This window comes from Muntiacus reevesi, chromosome 2 (genome assembly GCF_963930625.1).
Source record: "Muntiacus reevesi chromosome 2, mMunRee1.1, whole genome shotgun sequence".
Lineage (NCBI taxonomy): Eukaryota > Metazoa > Chordata > Mammalia > Artiodactyla > Cervidae > Muntiacus > Muntiacus reevesi.
The window spans coordinates 141,233,847-141,252,684 of NC_089250.1; the positions used below are offsets into that span (position 1 = coordinate 141,233,847).

Here is an 18,838-nt window from a genome sequence, read left to right on the forward strand (position 1 = left end):
AACATACAACCTGCACCCATGGGTTTCCATGTTCAGAGAGCGGTTCCCGTCTTCTGCAGTGAGAGGACAGCATCCGCAGTTCCAGAATCCTCTAGTTCCCCGAGCAGCGTGAGCCCTGGCATTATCTAGTTAGGATGGACCTCCTAAAACAGACGTCTATTCTCAGCCCTCGAAAGAGGCAGCTTCCCTTCTTCAACGCACTCCATCATCTACAGAGCCTACTGTGTTCCATGCATTACACCAAGCCGGGAGACACAAAGGTGAATTAGACTCGGGCCCTTTGCAGAAGGAACTCACCGTCTCCGAGAGAAACAGGCATATGAACATGGTGCAATTGGACCAGAGAGAGAGAATGCAGTCAAGAAGCTGCAGGAATTCAGCCCATGGAACAAAGAGCTCTGCCTGTGAGAGCAGGGCGTCTTGGGGGACATAACTTTTAAGCTGGGTCTTTTTTTGGGGAGGGGGGATCCACACCTCACAGCATGTGGGACCTTAGTTCCCCTACTAGGGATGGAACCCATACCCCCTTCATTGGAAGGTGAAGTCTTGACCACTGGACCACCAGGGAAGTTCCTGAGTTGGGTCTTGAATGACACTGGGGAAAGTCAGGGAGGGGGGCTTGCCCCATGCATCCAGAGTGAATCCGTGCTCTTTGGATGGGAGCGGCAGAACTAAATTACACAAAATCATTGTGTTTCTTTGGTCCTGAAATTCCACCTCTACAATTTATCTGATAGATTTACTCACTCATATGTGAAATGACATATGTTCAAGGAAACTTACTACAGCAGGATTTATAAAGCAAAAGATTAGAAATAATCTGAATATCCATCAGTGTGAAGATTTGCTTCCTGTAGCTGCTGTAACAAAAACTACAAACTTGGTGACTTACCTCAACAGAAATGGATTCTCCCACAGTTCTGGAGGCCAGAGGTCTGAAACTAATGTTGCTGGGCTGAGATCAACACAGTGATAGGGCTGTGATCCCTCCAGAGGCTCTAAGAATTCTTTCCTCCCTCTTGCAGTTTTTGGTGGGGTGGCTGCTGGTATGCCTTGGCTTGTAGCCATATCACTCCGATCTCTGCCTCGGTGATCACGCTGTTTTCTCCTCTTCTCTGTGTCAAGTCTTCGACCTCTCCATTAACAAGGATACATGTGATTGTATTTAGGGCCCACACAGATAATCCAGGACAATACTCCCATCTCAAGAGCCTTAATTTAATCACATCTGCAAAGTCCTGTTTCTCCATAAAGGTAACATTCACAGGTTCCAGGGATTAGATGTGGCTATCTTCTCGAAAACCATTATTCAGCCAATCACAGGATGCATCCTCACAGGGGAATATTGTGCCGACATTAAAAAGAATGAGGTATCTCTCTGCGTACTGATATGAAATGGACCCCAAGGTATATTAAAAACTTTAACATTTTTATAAATTTAAATAATTTTTTAAATTAAGTGAGAAAAGCAATGAATTCAAAGGATTGTGAGTAGCTCATAGAATGGAAAAAAGAAAAGCAAATAAAGAAACGGTTTGTATCTTGTGCTACCAACCTATGTAAAAACTATACTATATATGTGTGTGTGTGTTTGTGTCATCTCCAGAAGCACACACAAAAAATTGATAATAATGGATACCACTGGGGAAGGGAATGTGGAAGTGGGGGACCAAGAAACAGCTTTGTTGAGATATAATTTACATACCATACATGACACCCATTCAAAGAGTACAATTCCATGGCTTTTAGCGTATTTGCAGAATTGTGCAACCATAAGCACAGTCAATTTTAGAATATTTTCATCAGCCCCAAAGAAACCTTCAGGCCAACTGGTAACATAACCAAAATGTCAATAGACCATCCCATAGTCCTATCAGGCCAACTGATTCCAGGTTATATGACAAGTGCTGAGACTAGTGAATTCCTAAGAGAACAGATCTGTTGCTGCACTCACATTGCTCTGAAATGAGTTCCCTGGCCAGAAGCAATATTATGTAGAAAGAATCCCGGGATAGTAATGAGGTTTTCTGTGAGTGCACAGACGGTTGGGCTGGCAGAATTTCTGGAAGGGATAGCAAATTCATACCCAGAATAAGTATCTATTCCAATGCGGACCAAATCAATGCCCCGCCAGGATGGAAGAGGTCCAGTGTAATCAATGTACCCCCAGACAGCCGACTGACTGGTCCCCCCACCTCCAGCAATATAAGCTTCTAAACTCTCTGGAGGGTACTTATTTTCTTCTGTTCTTCATTCACTAAACAATTTTCTGAGGCCCCCTGGGCCCTGCCTTTAGGTGGCATTGCAGGGACTGGGCTCTCAGCCACTGTGTCTAGCTCAGGGCTTTTATACACAGGGACGTGAGAAATAGTATGGCTGCAACTGCCACCATATCTCAAACAGAGTGGCATGCTGAAAAGAGCAGTGAACTAGGAGTCCAGAGCATCTGATTCCTAGTTCTAGGTTGGCCATCAACACCCATGGGATGCAAATGGAAGCAAGTTGCCTAACCAGGTCCCATGCTTGAAACAGAATGGAAGCCCCAGGATAGCAAGTACCACTGGTGGACCAAGGGTGGATACACAAGGAAGTCAGTTGTCCATGGAGGAATTTTATAAATAATCAACTAATAGTTGATCTGCTTTTTATTATCACCATATACCTTCAATTTTAAAGAATGTCAATGAGAAAATATGCCTCACCAAAAAAGTCTTCTAAGTTCTAAACAATTGCTACTGTTACTATTGTTTTACTAATATAAGCAAGCTTTAAATTGACATGCTTTTACTACTTATGCTTTAATAAACATTAAATTTTATATGGATATTAACTTGAAGAACTCCCAGTTATTCAATTGGCCCCAGACACACATGAACCCAGCTACACGTGTTTACTTCTAGAGTAGGTTTATCATGGAATCTTTTAAGCTTGCATGCATGCTAAGTCACTTCATCCGTGTCCAACTCTTTGTGGCCCCCATGAACTGTAACCCTCCATGCTTCTCTGTCCGTGGGATTCTCCAGGCAAGAATACTTGAGTGGGTTGCCACGCCCTCCTCCAGGGGACCTGCCAGACCCAAGGATTGAATCTGCGTCTCCTGCAGCTTCTGCATTGCAGGCAGATTCTTTACCGCTGAGCCACCAGGAAAACCCTCTTCTAAGCTTGAGTGAGTGAGTGAGTGAGTGAGTGAGTGATAGTAGCCCAGTCGTATCGATCTCTGCGACCCCATGGACTGGAGCCCACTAGGCTCCTTTGTCCATGGAATGGAATTCTCCAGGCAAGAATACTGGAGTTGGTTGCCATTTCTTTCTCCATCTTCTAAGCTTACTTCTGGATAAAGTTAAAGAGAGATTGAAGAGAGGTCGCCATCCACCCAATCCCTAACTCCTAATGCTTTAAGTAGCAGGTGGGGGTAGGTCACCTACGCCATCTAGTGGCCGACATGGTGATTACCAGCACTTGTGCCTGGACATTCTCATCCCGGAAGGCCACTCAATGGAATAGGGTAGTGAGATGTGGAGGCTATTGAGTTCTTGAAATGTGGTTTATCTGAATTGAGATGTGCTGTAGGTGTAAATTACATACTGGATCTTGAAGTCTTAATACAAAAAAAAAAAAAAGAAGAAAGTAAAAGAGCTTCCCTAGGGGTCCAGTGGTTAAGACCCTGCACTGCAGGGGGCATAGGTTCCACCCCTGGTCCTGGAGCTAAGATCCCAGATGACCTGCAGCAAGGTCAAAAAAAGAGGTAAAATATTTCACAATTGTTCATAATGATTAAATATTGGTTTTATACTGATTCCATGTTGAAATGGTAGTCCTGGAGCAGGGGGAGCCGCAAAGGAGCTTAATTAGACAAAGGCAGCCCCAGGGCTGATGGCCTCCCCTGTCTGCCTAGACAGCAGTGCGCACATATGTTCCTGCACTTCTCAGGGCCTTAGTTTCCTCCTTCTTAAAATGGATTAATGATACCGCTCTCATGGGATTTTGATGATTAAATGTGATAAAGCATATAAAAAACTCCTCAGACAGAGTGGGTGTTCAGTGGAATCTGGTCTCCTTCCTCTCAGAGCTGATAAAAATGCCAGGAAAACTATAGAGGAGGTGGCCTCCCCCAGGCACCATCAGAGGCACTCGATTTGCTTCTCTTCTCCCACATTATTGCTAAGTTGCAAGTGCCTTAGCTGAGTCATCGGGTTCCCTCATTGTGGAGGATCAGCTCCAGCTGTGGCCCTCCTGGGTGCCGCGCCCCCCCCCCCCACCATCAGCACCAACTGTGCACCCAGCACCAGGCACCAGCTCTCTCTGCACCCTGCCAGCCAAGGCTGAATCTGCTGTCCTGCCTGGGTGTCTCCCTGTCCACACACCTGCTCCTCCCCTTCTGCAGTGAGCTACGCCTCCCCCTGCAGCGCCTGCATCCACACCCACGACTGGGCACACACTGCGCCCCCACTGCCACCTCTACATTAGCAGTTCTCAGTGCTGCCCCCAGGCCAGCAACAGCAGCACGGCCTGGGAACTTGTTAGAAATGCAGACTCCTGGGCCTCCGACCACCGGAATCAGAAACCCCCCGGGCCAGAGCTGCGGCACGTCCCCCAGGGGATTCTAATGGTCACGTCAGAACAGCGGCTCCGCAAAACCTCGCTCAGCTACCAGGCCAGTTCTTCTCAGCTCCCACGGCCAGGTCTCGCCTTCTCCCCGCCACCTCCTCTGTCCTGTGACCCCTGGTACCTGACACCATCCTGTTCCCTCCCCCTTGCCCACATTGCTCACAGTGATGCTGACCACACCTCAGTCATAGCAAACCTACTTTCTGTCACATGGGCCAGCCACTTTTCTATTTCTTACTCAACAGTTTTAAGTCTGACACTAGTTCAAATATGCATGTTAGCCTGGCCCTAAAGAACCTATAAATTCAGACAATATACAAGTTATATTTTTCCACTGCACATTAAAATAAACCCTATTAAAATGTGGAGTTCATCCAAAGCACCACCTAAAAGTCATTTGGGAGAAACAGGGCCTTACGTGTGACCTGGCTCTCCCAGAACACACTCCACCCCCTACCCATCCCCCAAAGCCTCAATTTCTCCTTTGTCTCTCATCTCACTTCATGCTTCTATCAGTGCACCCTTCCTTGACCACTGAGTTAACTACCCTTTCATTCACCTGCCCCTGACTCTGATATCCCTGAGGACTCCCCATGAAATGTCACCAGCCCAATAAGTACATATGGGATGAATGAACTCTGGGCCACGAGATGTGGCCACAGCACCCCAGACTCCCTCCTTACACCCTCTGCTCTCTGCAGTGTCTCCAGAAAGTGTCCCTGGGCCTCCCCACCCCAGTCTTTGCACCTTCTCTCCAAGAGCTAAACCCTTAAATCATTAGTACCCAGTCAAAAATAATCTCCTTCATGCCCCTCAAAATCTAGTCCAGGCTGATGTAGACTAGACACGCACATACATACAGACTTTCTGTTGGGGTATAATATACACTCAGAAAAGTACACATGTAAGTTCTCAGTTCAGTGAATTTTCAAAAACTGAACACACCTCTTTAACCAGCACCTCAGAACTTCCTCTTGCTCACTTACTTGCCATTAATCTGCCCACTATCCACCCCTACCCAAGAGTAAGCACTCTATTTTCTAATAGCAAAGATTCATTTTGTCCATTTTTGTATTTGAATGAGATCAAACAGTATGCAGTTTTATGTCTGATTTTCAGCCATATTCTTACATGCAATTATAGATCACATGTTCTCATGGCTGTGTACTATTCAAAATTCCACTGTATTACTTTCCTATTCCTGCTGTGACAAATTACCACAAATTTAGTGGCTTAAAACAACAGCTTATTATCTTACAGTTCTGGTGATCAGAGGTCAGAAATAGATCTCCTTGGGCTAAAATCAAGGTGTTGTCAAGGCTACATTTTTTTCTGGGGGCTCGAGGGAAGAATCTACTTCCTTGTCTTCTCCCATTTCTAGAGGCCACCCATACTCCTTGGCTCATGGCCCCCTCCATCCTCAAAGCCAGCAATGGGTGGTTGACTTTCATATCACCTACTTCAACTCTGATGCTTCTGCCTCCCTCTTCCACACTTACAGAGCCTTATGACATTTGCCCACCCTGGTAAGCCAATATAATCTCTTTAAGATGCTTAAACTCTTAATCCATCTGCAACCTTATTCCACCTTGCTATGTAAGATAACACACTCGCACGATGGGAACCTCTGAGTGTTTGCCTCATCCTGCCTACCACACCCACCACATATCTGTCTGCTGTACTGCTGATGAGCCTTTAGGTTGTTCCGGTACAAGAGTGTTGGTGAGCGTATTTCTGGTGGCTCAGACGGTAAAGCCTCTGCCCACAATGTGAGAGACCCGGGTTCAATCCCAGGTTGGGAAGATCCCCTGGAGAAGGAAATGGCAACCCACTCCAGAACTCTTGCCTAGAAAAAACTCCATGGATGGAGGAGCCTGGTGGGCTAGAGTCCATGGGGTCGCAAAGAGTCGGACACGACTGAGCGACTTCACTTTCACTATAGACACATCAGGGGACTCCTCAGCTGGCTCAGTGGTAAAAAATCCACCTGCCAATGCAGGAGATGTAGGTTCGATCCTTGGGTTGGGAAGATCCTCTGGAGAAGGAAATGGCAACCCACTCCATTATTCTTGCCTGGGAAATCTCATGGACAGAGGAGCCTGGCGGGCCACACTCCATGGTGTCACACGGGTCAGACATGACAGCACTAAACCACCACACCAGTCACATATAAGTTCCCCTTGTCACTGGCCAAGGGCCCACGCGGAGCGGGACGAGCAGTCCTGATCTTGGGCTTACAGGGAGCCGGGAGCCGGGAGCGGGGAGCTGGGAGGGGAGCGGGCCGCCGAGTAGGCGGCGATTCACCCTTGGCCCTACCCTTCGCCCTGCCCCACTGTCACCTCCCCTGGGCGGTGCAGAGTCCTGAACCGGCCGGCGCCATGCTGAAGGTGCGACTGCCATTGGGTGCCTGTGCGCGGTCGTGGAAGTCGGTCCGGATGGCAAGCTGCGGGGTGGCGCGCTGGAACCCGCTGGCGAATAAAGTAGCCCTAGTAACGGCCTCCACTGACGGGATCGGTTTTGCCATCGCCCGGCGTCTGGCCCAGGACGGGGCCCATGTGGTGGTCAGCAGCCGGAAGCAGCAGAATGTGGACCGGGCAGTGGCAACGCTGCAAGGGGAGGGGCTGAGCGTGACGGGCACCGTGTGCCATGTAGGGAAGGCTGAGGACCGGGAGCGGCTGGTGGCCACGGCTGTGAAGCTTCATGGCGGCGTGGACATCCTGATCTACAATGCTGCTGTCAACCCTTTCTTTGGAAACTTGATGGATGTCACCGAGGAGATGTGGGACAAGATTCTGGACATTAACGTGAAGGCCACAAACAGCCCTGCTGACAAAGGCAGTGGTGCCAGAAATGGCGAAACAAGGAGGCGGCTCAATAGTGATCGTGTGCTCCGTCGCAGCCTACAGCCCATTTCCTAGCCTGGGTCCTTACAACGTTTCTAAAACAGCTTTGCTGGGCCTCACTAAGAACCTGGCCATTGAACTGGCACAGTGGAATGTTTGGGTGAACTGCCTGGCGCCTGGACTCATCAAGACTAGCTTCAGCCGTATGTTGTGGGAGGATCAGGCAAGAGAGGAGAGCATAAAAGCAGCCATGCAGATCAAAAAGATAGGCAAGCCAGAGGACTGTGCCGGCATCGTCTTTCCTATGCTCTGAAGACGCCAACTACATCACTGGGGAGACAGTGGTAGTGGCTGGAGGGACCCCATCTCACCTCTAAGGACGTGGAGAGCATCCACCATGGCAGAGATTGGGCTCCAACTCCAGAGTCCTGTTCCCGAATCCATCAACTGGCCTTTCCCACCTCTGCCTAGCATTCTGCTAACCTTACACCATAACACCCCCCTGCCACACACACACACACACACACAAATCAATTCTGCCCCGTAAAAAGCTCCAGCATTCTCTGCTATCAAGGTGTAGTCTTAGGAGGATTCCTGCTGTTGCTGTAGCCTTGGACAAAGACGTCCCTTGCGAGAACAGGGCAGGCCCTGCTGAGAGGGCTTAGTCTACTGTGGTAAAGACCAACTAGTATTTTTTTCTGGACATCAGGGAAATTTGAGGGAGATGGGACAGAAGGAACTTGGAGTGGAAGGAACTGAGTTGGAAATTAACAACTCGCAAATGAGGTGCAAATAAAATGCAGATGATCACGAAAAAAAAAAAAAAAATAAGTTCCCCTTGTGCTCCATGTTGCAACACTTAGAATTTTCCGTGGCTTTCACAGACACCAGATGCTTCCTTGCCCCTCTGCCTCTCTTCATGTCTGCAGGGCCCAAAATGTTTCACCCAGCCATCCACTCATTTCCATTGCTGTTCCCAAGACGCAAAACATAGATGGACAAAATCAGGCCATTTTCTAACCCAAATCACGAATCTGTGTGGCTACCTGAGGGCACTTTTAGTTCAGTTCAGTTCAGTCGCTCAGTCGTGTCTGACTCTTTGCGACCCCATGGACTGCAGCATGCCAGGCCTCCCTGTCCATCACCAACTCCCAGAGTTTACTCAAACTCATGTCCATTGACTCAGTGATGCCATCCAACCATCTGATCCTCTGTTGTCACCTTCTCCTCTCGCCTTCAATCTTTCCCATCATCAAGGTATTTTCCAATGACTCAGTTCTTCCCATCAGGTGGCCAAAGGATTGGAGTTTCTGCTTCAGCATCAGTCCTTCCAGTGAATACCCCAGGACTGATCTCCTTTAGGATGGACTGGTTGGATCTCCTTGCTGTCCAAGGGACTCTCAAGAGTCTTCTCCAACACCACAGTTCAAAAGTATCAACTCTTCAGCGCTCAGCTTTCTTTATAGTCCAACTCTCACATCCATGCATGACTACTGGAAAAACCATAACTTTGACTAGACGGACCTTTGTGGGCAAAGTAATGTCTCTGCTTTTTAATATACTGTCTAGGTTGGCCATAACTTTTCTCCCAAGGAGCAAGCGTCTTTTAATTTCATGGCTGCAGTCACCATCTGCAGTGATTTTGGAGCCCAAAAAGATAAAGTCTGTCACTGTTTCCACTGTTTCCCCATCTATTTCCCATGAAGTGATGGGACCAGATGCCATGATCTTAGTTTTCTGAATGTTGAGCTTTAAGCCAACTTTTTCACTCTCTTCTTTCACTTTCATCAAGAGGCTCTTTAGTTCTTCTTCGCTTTCTGCCATAAGGGTGGTGTCAATCTGCGTATCAACAAACCCATTACTTACAGAATCTTATGATAACAGCAACTTCAGGGGCCACATAAACTCCCTCCTCCCACTCAGAGCCATTAAGTCACACGCACCACGGTTGGTCTAGCAAATGCCCTCCAGAAAAGCTTCCCTAGATCTCTCAGTTAGACTCTGTGCCCCCGTCTCTGCTTTGACAGAACTCAACTCTACCTGGTCACTTCCCGGGTCATATTAGGATCCACTGTCTCTCCCACTGCACTGCATCACAGGGGGCAGAACCAAGATGGCTGGATATAGCTCCAGCCCTGGCATCTCTCGGTGCAGGAAAGCCCACGTCCTCCTGTGTTCCTCAGTGACAGGCACCAGTACCCTCAGCACATTTCTATCCAGGAAGGAACCAGCTTCCCCGACAGATGATCCTTCTATTACTGGACAGGTCTGACCCAGTTCAGTACATTTACTAAGAGCCTTCTCTGTGCCAGGCACCATAGGAAGCATCGTGAGAACAGAATATGAAGAACAGCTCCTGCCTTCAAGGAACTCAGGTCTCCAAAAGCCCAGAATCAGTCCTCTCCTTTCCTGCCATGGGTCCCAGAAATACAGAAACAAGGGTCCTCCTTCCTACACCTCGAAACAGGTATAGCCAGCCAGGGAGTGAAAGGAGACATTGTCAACACACTCACTACAAATTAGGAGATGGGATTCATGACATAAATAATCTCCAGTGACAGAAATGTTATGGCAGCCTGGGGCAGGCATGTGGGGGATTGACTCTTAAGTGGCAGGAGAGAACTTTCTGGAGTGACGGGGATGTCATACATCTTAATTGGGGTGTGAGCTTCAGGGATATAGAAATCTGTCAAAACCTATCAAACGGTACACTTGGTAGCGTTGATTTGAGGAGAGACACAAACCCAAGGGTCCGCACTGCCTCTCACTGCCACTCACTTGCGGGCTCATCTCAGCCCCAAGTCACCATCTTTCCAAATCTGTTTCTGCCAGTAAGAGTAAAACTCTTACTTTAAGTCAGAGCCAGGGGAGTTCCCTGGCTGAAGCAGGCATAGGAAAGCTGGTGTCCTCAGACCCCCTCCCCTGTTCACAAGGACCCCAAGGTGCCACCACTTCTGCTGAATCCCAAACAGCTCTGACTGGCTCTGATTCTACATCGATCTCTACTTCAGACTAAATATATCCCCCCTTTCCTCCAAACCAGATGGTTTCTAGACTCGTCTGGAAAGAGGAGGCTTGGGAAAGCGAAGCAGAGACCAGGAGGCGGGCCATGTCTCTCCTCTTCGCGTTAGTTCATTCAATGCAGCACACACAGTGAGTGTTCAAGGCTGCCATACAAGACCCCTCATCAATGGTCAATTTCAGCTACATTCAAGTGCTTAATAAAGCCTGGGTTACTGGGGCATGAGGTTTCCACTAAGTCCCAGGAGCTTTTCACCAGCAAGAGGCAGAAGGCCCTGGCCCTAGACTTCCAAGCTGTACAGTACGCCTAATGGGTCCTTATGCCCAGGACAATGGGGGAAGGGGGAGGGAGGTTACATTTTTAATGCTTCCTCTCCTCTGACCAGCACAGCTTCCATCTCTGCTTCCAGTAGTTGCCTGCATCTAGGAATAGGAAGAGCCTTCTTAATACACACACATTTCAGTCTCCACAGTTTATAGCAACATTTTTATCCACATAGAAGATACAGGACACACGCTACCTACTGTGAATTCATTAACTTAAAAATATCTTGATGGATCACAACATGGACAAACCCTAAAGGGCAGCGCCCCCACTGGGAAAGATGGACAGTGCTTGACACACACCCTGAGCAAAGTCCTGTTGGAGGAACCTCACCGCCCCAGGGCTGCAGCCCATAGGTACTCACCAGTGAGCTGGACCACGCTGAGGATTCCCAGAGCCAGCCATGAATGGCAGGAGCCAAGCCCAGAGAAGCCAAAGGATAAACCTGTCACTGCTTTTTTCTGCCCTTGCCTCCACTCTCCATGGTGGTCTCAGTACTAAAAGAAAAGAGGCGATATGACCACAGGAACTGATGGAGTTGAGGAATAGGTTCTGGGGAAGAAAGAATAGCCTTGGACTAGAGCCCCAGGAGTTGTGGGGGAAAAAAGCAACGTAAGTCATATATGTAATTTAATATTTTCTAGTAATCACGTTAAAAAGATAAAAAGAAACAGGTAAGATTAATTTTAATGATATAATTAATCCAATATACTAAAATATCAAGGAATGAATATAAAATTAGAGACATTTTTATATTCTTTTTTATTAAGTCTTTGAATTCTGGGGTGTATTTTACACTTAGAGAACATCTCAATTTAGACTAGCCCCATTTCAAGTGCTCAGTATCCACATGTGGCCAGAGGCTACCATATGGGGCAATGCATGCGGGAGAGCAACAGATGAGGATAGACCTTCCCTAAGCCTGGCATTCGGGGGTGGGGGTATGGTGTGTTTCAGTGGGCACCAGCCCTCCTGGGTCTGAACACCGTTCCTGGAGGGCACACCGTGCTATCATCCCAGAGCCAGCACCGGGCATCACTGGAGAAAGTCCTATGCAGACCTGGGTCCCAGCTAGGAGCAGCGCAGCATCGTGCACAAGATGCCTCATGGGGCTTGAGGGCTAAAGCCAGACTGCGCAGGACTTGTGTTTGGCTCCTATGGTTTGTTGGGGTTTTTTTTAAGTGTCATGTATTTTTATTTTCCTTTATACTTGGCCCTGTCCTTCCCAATTCACCCCTCCCCCAGTTTTGCAGACTTATTAGGAGTTTTTCCATCATGTGATATCTCCTCTTTATTCTCATCTGTTTGGCTGTTCATTTGAAGATAGCCAGTGGGAGGAACTTGTATTACAATTTGTTTTGGGTTTTCTTTAATATTTATTTATTTGATTACAGGTCTTAGTCGAAGCATACAGGGTCTTCAATATTTGTTGCAACATGCTGGATCTTTAGTTGTAGCATGTAGGATCTAGTTTCCTGACCAGGGATTAAATCCAGGCCCCCTGCATTGGGAGCTCAGAGTCTTTGCCACTAAACCACCAGGGAAGTCCCTTCCATATGTTTTTAAATCTTGCAAAGTAGTTGTTGTTTTCATGACTTTACACTTCCTTCCTGGCTCCTATAGACACTGGGGTGTGTGACCCTGCTTAAGACCACAGTTCTTAAAGTCCTGGATGTTAACCTCAACTCTACCACTTTTTAGTTGACAATGGATACATTAAACTCTTCAAATGTGTCTTTTACTATAAAATTGGAGTTAAGACTACTTCACAGAGATGTATGACTTTAAGGAGGAAAGGAATTAATTGGCCAGCACAAAGCTTAGTACATAAGCACTCGAAAACTTGTGGTATTAATTTTTCATTCAGACGTGAATTCCTTAGAGCCCCTACTATATTCCTCTTCCAGTATTGGAAAACTGGCAAGTACATGGGCAGGAGAAGCTCTTAAAAGCATCCCCCACTTTGGTGCCGAGAAATGGCTTCCGCACTTAAAGTTTTAAGACAGGCTGTTTTCCTTCTTTGTTGCCCACGGATATGGCTCTACTGAATTAAGCATTCCTTGGGACCAAGGCATTGAAAATTTTAAAAGACTGACTTTCAGTAATAAAAGGAGAAAGCTAACAATGACACCAAGGGCCCCTGCTACTAATCTGCACACTGGTTCCAAGGTCAAAGCCTGGGGATCTGGGCACTAGATGCTTCCAATGAAGGATAAGATATTAATGATCAACTAGGATCAAGACCTGGCCACCGCTCAACCCCAATTTTTGTTTTTGCTTTTTATAGGGAATTTAAGAGGCTAGGACATAAAAGAAGCACCTAACAAACCTGATGGTCCCACCACAGCCCTCTAGCCTAGGTCTCAGGCTTCTTCACCATCCCACTTTCTGTGCTTCTAATTCAGGAATCTAGTGGGGGCAAAAATGGGCCACCTGCCATGGGGCACAAAGGCCCTGGAGTAGGAGAGAGTCGAAGCCTCCTCCCAGGTCTCTCTCTTCCCACCTCCTCTCCCCGCTGTTTAATGCGTCTGCGTCTTCATCCCGCTCTGTGACTCAGTGATTAATGGTTATGTGCTCAGCACTGGACTAGACATTTTGATCCTCTTCCTATTTTTCAGAATAACTCCTGTCCTTCTACCCCTTTTCCTTTTGCATTATTGAGTTTCCCATGTGCTGTTAGGAGTCCCTCCACACTTTAAAGGAACAGAACTAACTCCTTTTTCTACTGCAAATAATATGAACTGGTCCTTGGGGGATGAGGAGAGAGTGACAGACGGTCTGAGCGGCAACTTAGGGAGCTAACACGGCTCAAGAGGAACACACAGGCAGGTAATGGGGCAAAAACAGAAGAGTTTTTTATTTCTGTTCTGGATGTAACTCTTTTGTTATCAAAAATAACCATGTCAGCATCAGTAAGCAGCTGATTATAAAATGTGTCCTTGGCAGAGACAGAGAAAGTTAACATTTAATGAATACCTGCCATCTGCCAGGCACTGTGTGAGGCTAGCGGTGCTCAGTATTTAGTGGTCAAGGACTCCTCTGGGATTCTTATGGAGGTTCTGAAATCTCTCCCTTAGAAAAATTCAAACATACCCAAAATTTTACATACAATTACAGGAGCAAAAGAGTCCTGAAATCACAAACTCCAGATTAAAACCTTTGTGCTAAGCCCTTAAATGTGCCTCTTGAGCATGGCATCATTGAGATGGTATCGTTCCCCACTCCCTTACAGAGTGGGGAACATGCCCAAGCCCACATACGTAAGTGACAGAAACAACATCTCAACCAGAGTTGTCTAAACACTACAGCTTGCTGGCCGAGATGAAAATGTCACTTGGTTTTTACTGTTACTATAACCATCCCTCCTTATTTTTAAATGAGGAAATAAAGATTATGTGAGAAACTGAAATCTGGGCAAAGCATTCTAGACTCAGCCAAGTGAAATCAGGAAACTCAAAATTCCCAGAGGTTCCAATCCCATTTCCTATCAGCCAAAAAAGCCCTACTCCCCCTGAACCCACCCACCCAGCTGGAGAGCAAGCCAAAGACACACTGTTCTTAGGTGTCATAGTCCTCAGAACAAGAGGCCATCTCTGTCATAACAGCTCAAACTTGAAACAAACAATTTTTTTTAAGAGGCAACCTCTCTTTAAAATAATCCATCAGTCAAATGTAAATGAAGAGACTGATCAAAGCCTATAGATATAAAACAAATTTAATTTCCAAATATTACATGAATATAAAAGGAAAACAATACATGTTTCTTTACAGTTACATATATATATATAGGATATAGTTGAATAAGAATGAAAAAATAAAAAATGGTTAGACAGTTAAGAAACCTTGCTTCTCTTGTTGAGCGAGCATAAGGGTAGGGAAAAGGCAAGCCTTGCTGTGAAGAAAGGACCCTGGGGCAGGAGTGTTTTCCCCAACCAGTTCTGCTGGTCCCCAAACATGTCTGGGGGAGTGCTCAATGGCTCTTTAGCATCTGCTGTGGCCTCGCACACTCCAGTTTCCATGGTAACCCAAGCACTCGGGCTATTAAGTCTTAACTCCACCTCCTAGCCAGCCCTCCCATCCACTCTCCACCTGTGGAAACGGCTCAGCATGACCTGCAGAGGAAAGCCAGCTCTCCCACAGTGAGTTTTAAATCGGATTAATTACCACTGGTCTGAAAAGCTTGTGCATCTTAGAAACCCGAATCTTCCCCAATTCCTCTAGCAGTCCTGCCAACTGCTGGTATCCAGCTTTGGATCCAGGTCCTGTCTTCGGTACCAAGGCTTCCAGATGGATGCGGCTCTCTCCTGGGGAAAGGAATTCTACTCAGAAAAGGCTTCAGAATGAGAGCCAGTTTCAAGCATCTGCGTGAGGCTCTGCAAGAAGGAAGGAAGCAGATGAAATAGAGAGACCACTCTGAGACCACAGGATCTCCTGGAAGGCGGTGTTTTAAACCGTATCCTAGCAGAGGTTTCTATGAGGAAAGCTGAACAGAAACACTCCTGTTCCAGAGGAGAGAATGGCTCTGCTCTGACACTCTGGAACCACTGGCTTTCTTACAAGCCAATAAAACAGCCACCGCTGGAACACCCAGTGATCACCACAATTAACCCCAAACTGCTCTGTTTTCCAAGGTAGCCCATTGTCATTCCTGACTACGGAAGAATCATTCGGGGTAATGAGCTGGTAGAGGGTCAACTACAGTTTCAGTTACGATTCGCGAGGTACCACCTCCTTGACTGTGTTTTGGCACTCAGGTACAATCAGTATCATCCAATCCTCTTTCACTGCTGCAATGGAGTCTTTCAAAGCAGGTACACTGCACCGCTGTACCCAGTTAGAAAGTTAGAAAGTCCAGTGCCCAAGGTTTTCACTGATTCAACCAGGATAGCTCACCCAGTGCCAACTGATCTGAATTAAGGAAGTGGTCTGCAATTTTTATGCTTGAGCCACACAAGATATACTGCCCCACATTAATATTACATCAAAATCCACTGCAACTGACCCCAGAAAGAAAGGAAATTTTAAAAGCAACAAGAGGCATTTCCAAAGAAATTCTTTCAACATGAAAAACAAACATAATATTACATATTTTTTAAATTGTTAAATACTGGCTCGAAAATGCCTGCCCACCGAGTCAGAAAGGAAACACGACCCTCCTGTAGTAAATGCTGAAAGGGTCTTTGTTTTTGCATTCTCCGTAAGATTCCACAGGATTAGAACAGTTACATATTATAAGGCAGAATGTTATGCTGTTTATTTCTCAAATTTGGATTCCAACTAGATCACAGCTTCTGTTAAAAAACAAACAAGAAAAGACCTTTCATACCCTTACAGCAAGGGAAATCATATTTAATAAATACTTTAATGAAACACACATACCCAAATACCCACATAAACTGCCCAAAGGGGCAAGCTATACAGAAGCACATGACAGAAATCTCTCACCACCCCAGCCCCAGAACACTAGCCTGGATTACTAACTGCAGTCAACCAACTAAATCTCAAATAGAACCTCGCTCCAATAGAACCACAGAACCAACTCGATGACAAGCAGGTATGAGGTCACTGCTCTGCTCCCTCCGCCTGTGCCAGACCACGTTTAGCAGACCACACCACTCCAGAACGCACCGCTTAGACAAACTAAGAAAACAAGTACTGAGTTAAGGGCAGACACCGCCTGGTCATACCACAGGGGTCTCTGTTTGCACTCACTGACAGCTGGTGCAGGAAATTTTATAAGGAAAAAAGTCAAATAGAACCCGATATGTATGAACTTGCTAATAAGTATTTTTTAAGAATGACATAAAACTACTGTAGAGAAAGGGACTTTTGAGCAGCTTTATACTCCTAACCATCTATTATTTACAATCTATCAAGTTCGATGGCCAAATTTTCCATTTTTCTCCACTACTGTTGTTACGGCAGCAGAAGAAACAGAAAATACAGCGGACAAGACTGACTTCCAGATACCAGAGCAAACTGTGCTCCCCAGAATCATCTTTTGTTTCAGCAATAACACACCATTTCAACAGTTTAAAAATAGGGCAGAAGTCATAGTTTGCTGGGCAACTGGCTTTCCCCTGAGGCCTGACTCAGCTCCAGCACATGGGGTAAGAATGGTTACACATCTAACAGAGCAGGCATAAAACAACACTCCCTCCTGCCCCTACTGCTCTCTGGACAGTGACATCTCACTGGATCAGCTTTGCCACTCTCCTCAAAACACACGTGAACATCCCCAACCCAGTCAAAGCTCCAGCCCATCTCCAAACTACTCCTGGTGTCCACTGTGACAAGCAAAGGGGCAGGTCAGCAGCTGCCCATGAACACAGGTGATAAACCACAACTGCTTCCAAACAAGAACATTCTTTCCTTTAAATCTCTCAGTCCTGCAGAGACAGATGCTCAGTTCCTTCCTCTGACTCCAGCTTGCTCTCAGGAGATGGTCCAGCCTGCACACCTGATCCCTTAGAAGGATGAAGTATAATCTCATCCATCAGCAGTCATCCTGGCCATGAAGCCAGCCCCAGCCTAATCCTACTCCAGAGCTTCCACTACATACAGGTACTTCAGCAAGCCTCAAGTAAGCTGTTGGTGACATGCCTTGAGTCACAGTGACTGGGCACAGAAGGCACCACATTGGCACCAGACATGTTTTAGGTGAGAGGAATCTGAATGAATGCAGGAGTTCAGCAACCATACGACTATTCTGACATCACTGAGGAAAGAGGAAGACAGGGAAGGAGACAGAAAGGAAGGAGGGAAGAAAGGACACAGTTTAACATCATTTGCTAAGATACTGCATCATTCAGAATTAGTCAATACTGCAGGCCAAATACCTATAATTTCAGGCCCAAGAAATCATAAAAAAAAAAAAAATTCCCAGGAAAGCAATAAATTCTGTGGACACAAATAGGTACTGAGGAGTACAGCCTCATAAAGACAAAGAGCTTAAAGTGAAAAAGAGAAAAGACATCTGGCTTAGAGCCCATTTCAATTACCTATCCAAAATATGGCTTTTAAAAATATAAGAAAAAACAAATAAAACAATACCCAACATATCCCCCAATACTATCAAAACAGAGAAAAGTCCAAACTATCAGTTAAAAATAACATCAATCCACTAGATTGACTGCACTTTTTAAACAAATCACTGCAGTTGAGCACAGACTTTAAATTTCCAAAACACAGAACCCGCCTAAAGAAACACATGGAACAGGCAGGGGAGCCTGCCGAGTTCTGCTCATTGATGAGCTGTGTGTAAGCTGGTTTGGCGGTTTAGTGGTTTCCCCAGGACATTGTTTTTAAAGAGACAGAGAGTTGCTAGCACCGGTTCAGTAGGCAGAATCTGCAGACATCTCCGCTGAGTGAGGTTAGAGGTATCAGTTGAGTCACAGGATTAGTTGGCTTTCACAATTCAACACGCAGCAAGCGAGCTGCAAGTCCCAGTTTTTCTGCGGGTGGTCACAGCCCCTGGCCCACAGAAGAACTCTGGGTGGACAACAGGAAAACTCTGGATCCTTCAGAAGAATCCTACGCTGAAAGAGAAAAAGGAACATTAAACGCATTTGTAAATATTTCTTTCTGCAAATATCCCACCTAAAAGCTAGAGAAATCTATACTTAGCATTTTCTACAACCTGAGGGTTAGAGATCAATCTGTTGGATCATCTAAAAAGCAACAGAAAACAGAGAAAAACATCTACTTCTGTTTTACTGAGAATGCCAAGCCTTTGACTGTGTGGATCACAACAAACTGTGGAAAATTAAAGAGATGGGAATACAAGACCACCTGACCTGCCTCTTGAGAAATCTGTATGCAGGTCAGGAAGCAACAGTTACAACTGGACATGGAACAACAGACTGGTTCCAAATAGGGAAAGGAGTATGTCAAGGCTGTATATTGTCACCCTGGTTATTTAACTTATATGCAGAGCACATCATGAGAAATGCTGAGCTGGATGAAGCACAGGCTGGAATCAAAATTGCCAGGAGAAACATCAATAACCTCAGATATGCAGATGACACCACCCTTATGGCAG

The 18,838-nt window shown here is 46.2% G+C and overlaps 1 protein-coding gene and 1 pseudogene across 2 annotated transcripts in view; one reads left to right on the forward strand and one right to left on the reverse strand.

Annotated features, from left to right (window-relative positions):
• Nucleotides 1–6,958: 6,958 nt before the first annotated feature.
• On the forward strand, nt 6,959–8,282 carry LOC136158261 (dehydrogenase/reductase SDR family member 4 pseudogene; annotated as a pseudogene).
• Nucleotides 8,283–14,496: 6,214 nt separating this feature from the next.
• ARHGAP19 (Rho GTPase activating protein 19) overlaps nt 14,497–18,838 on the reverse strand; it is a 60,758-nt gene continuing 56,416 nt past the window's right edge. For both annotated transcript variants that reach the window (XM_065923005.1, XM_065923006.1), the window contains exon 12: nt 14,497–18,335. In XM_065923005.1, coding sequence (XP_065779077.1) covers nt 18,331–18,335 — 5 coding nt within the window. In that variant the 3' untranslated portion in view covers nt 14,497–18,330. The remainder of the gene's footprint in view (nt 18,336–18,838) is intronic.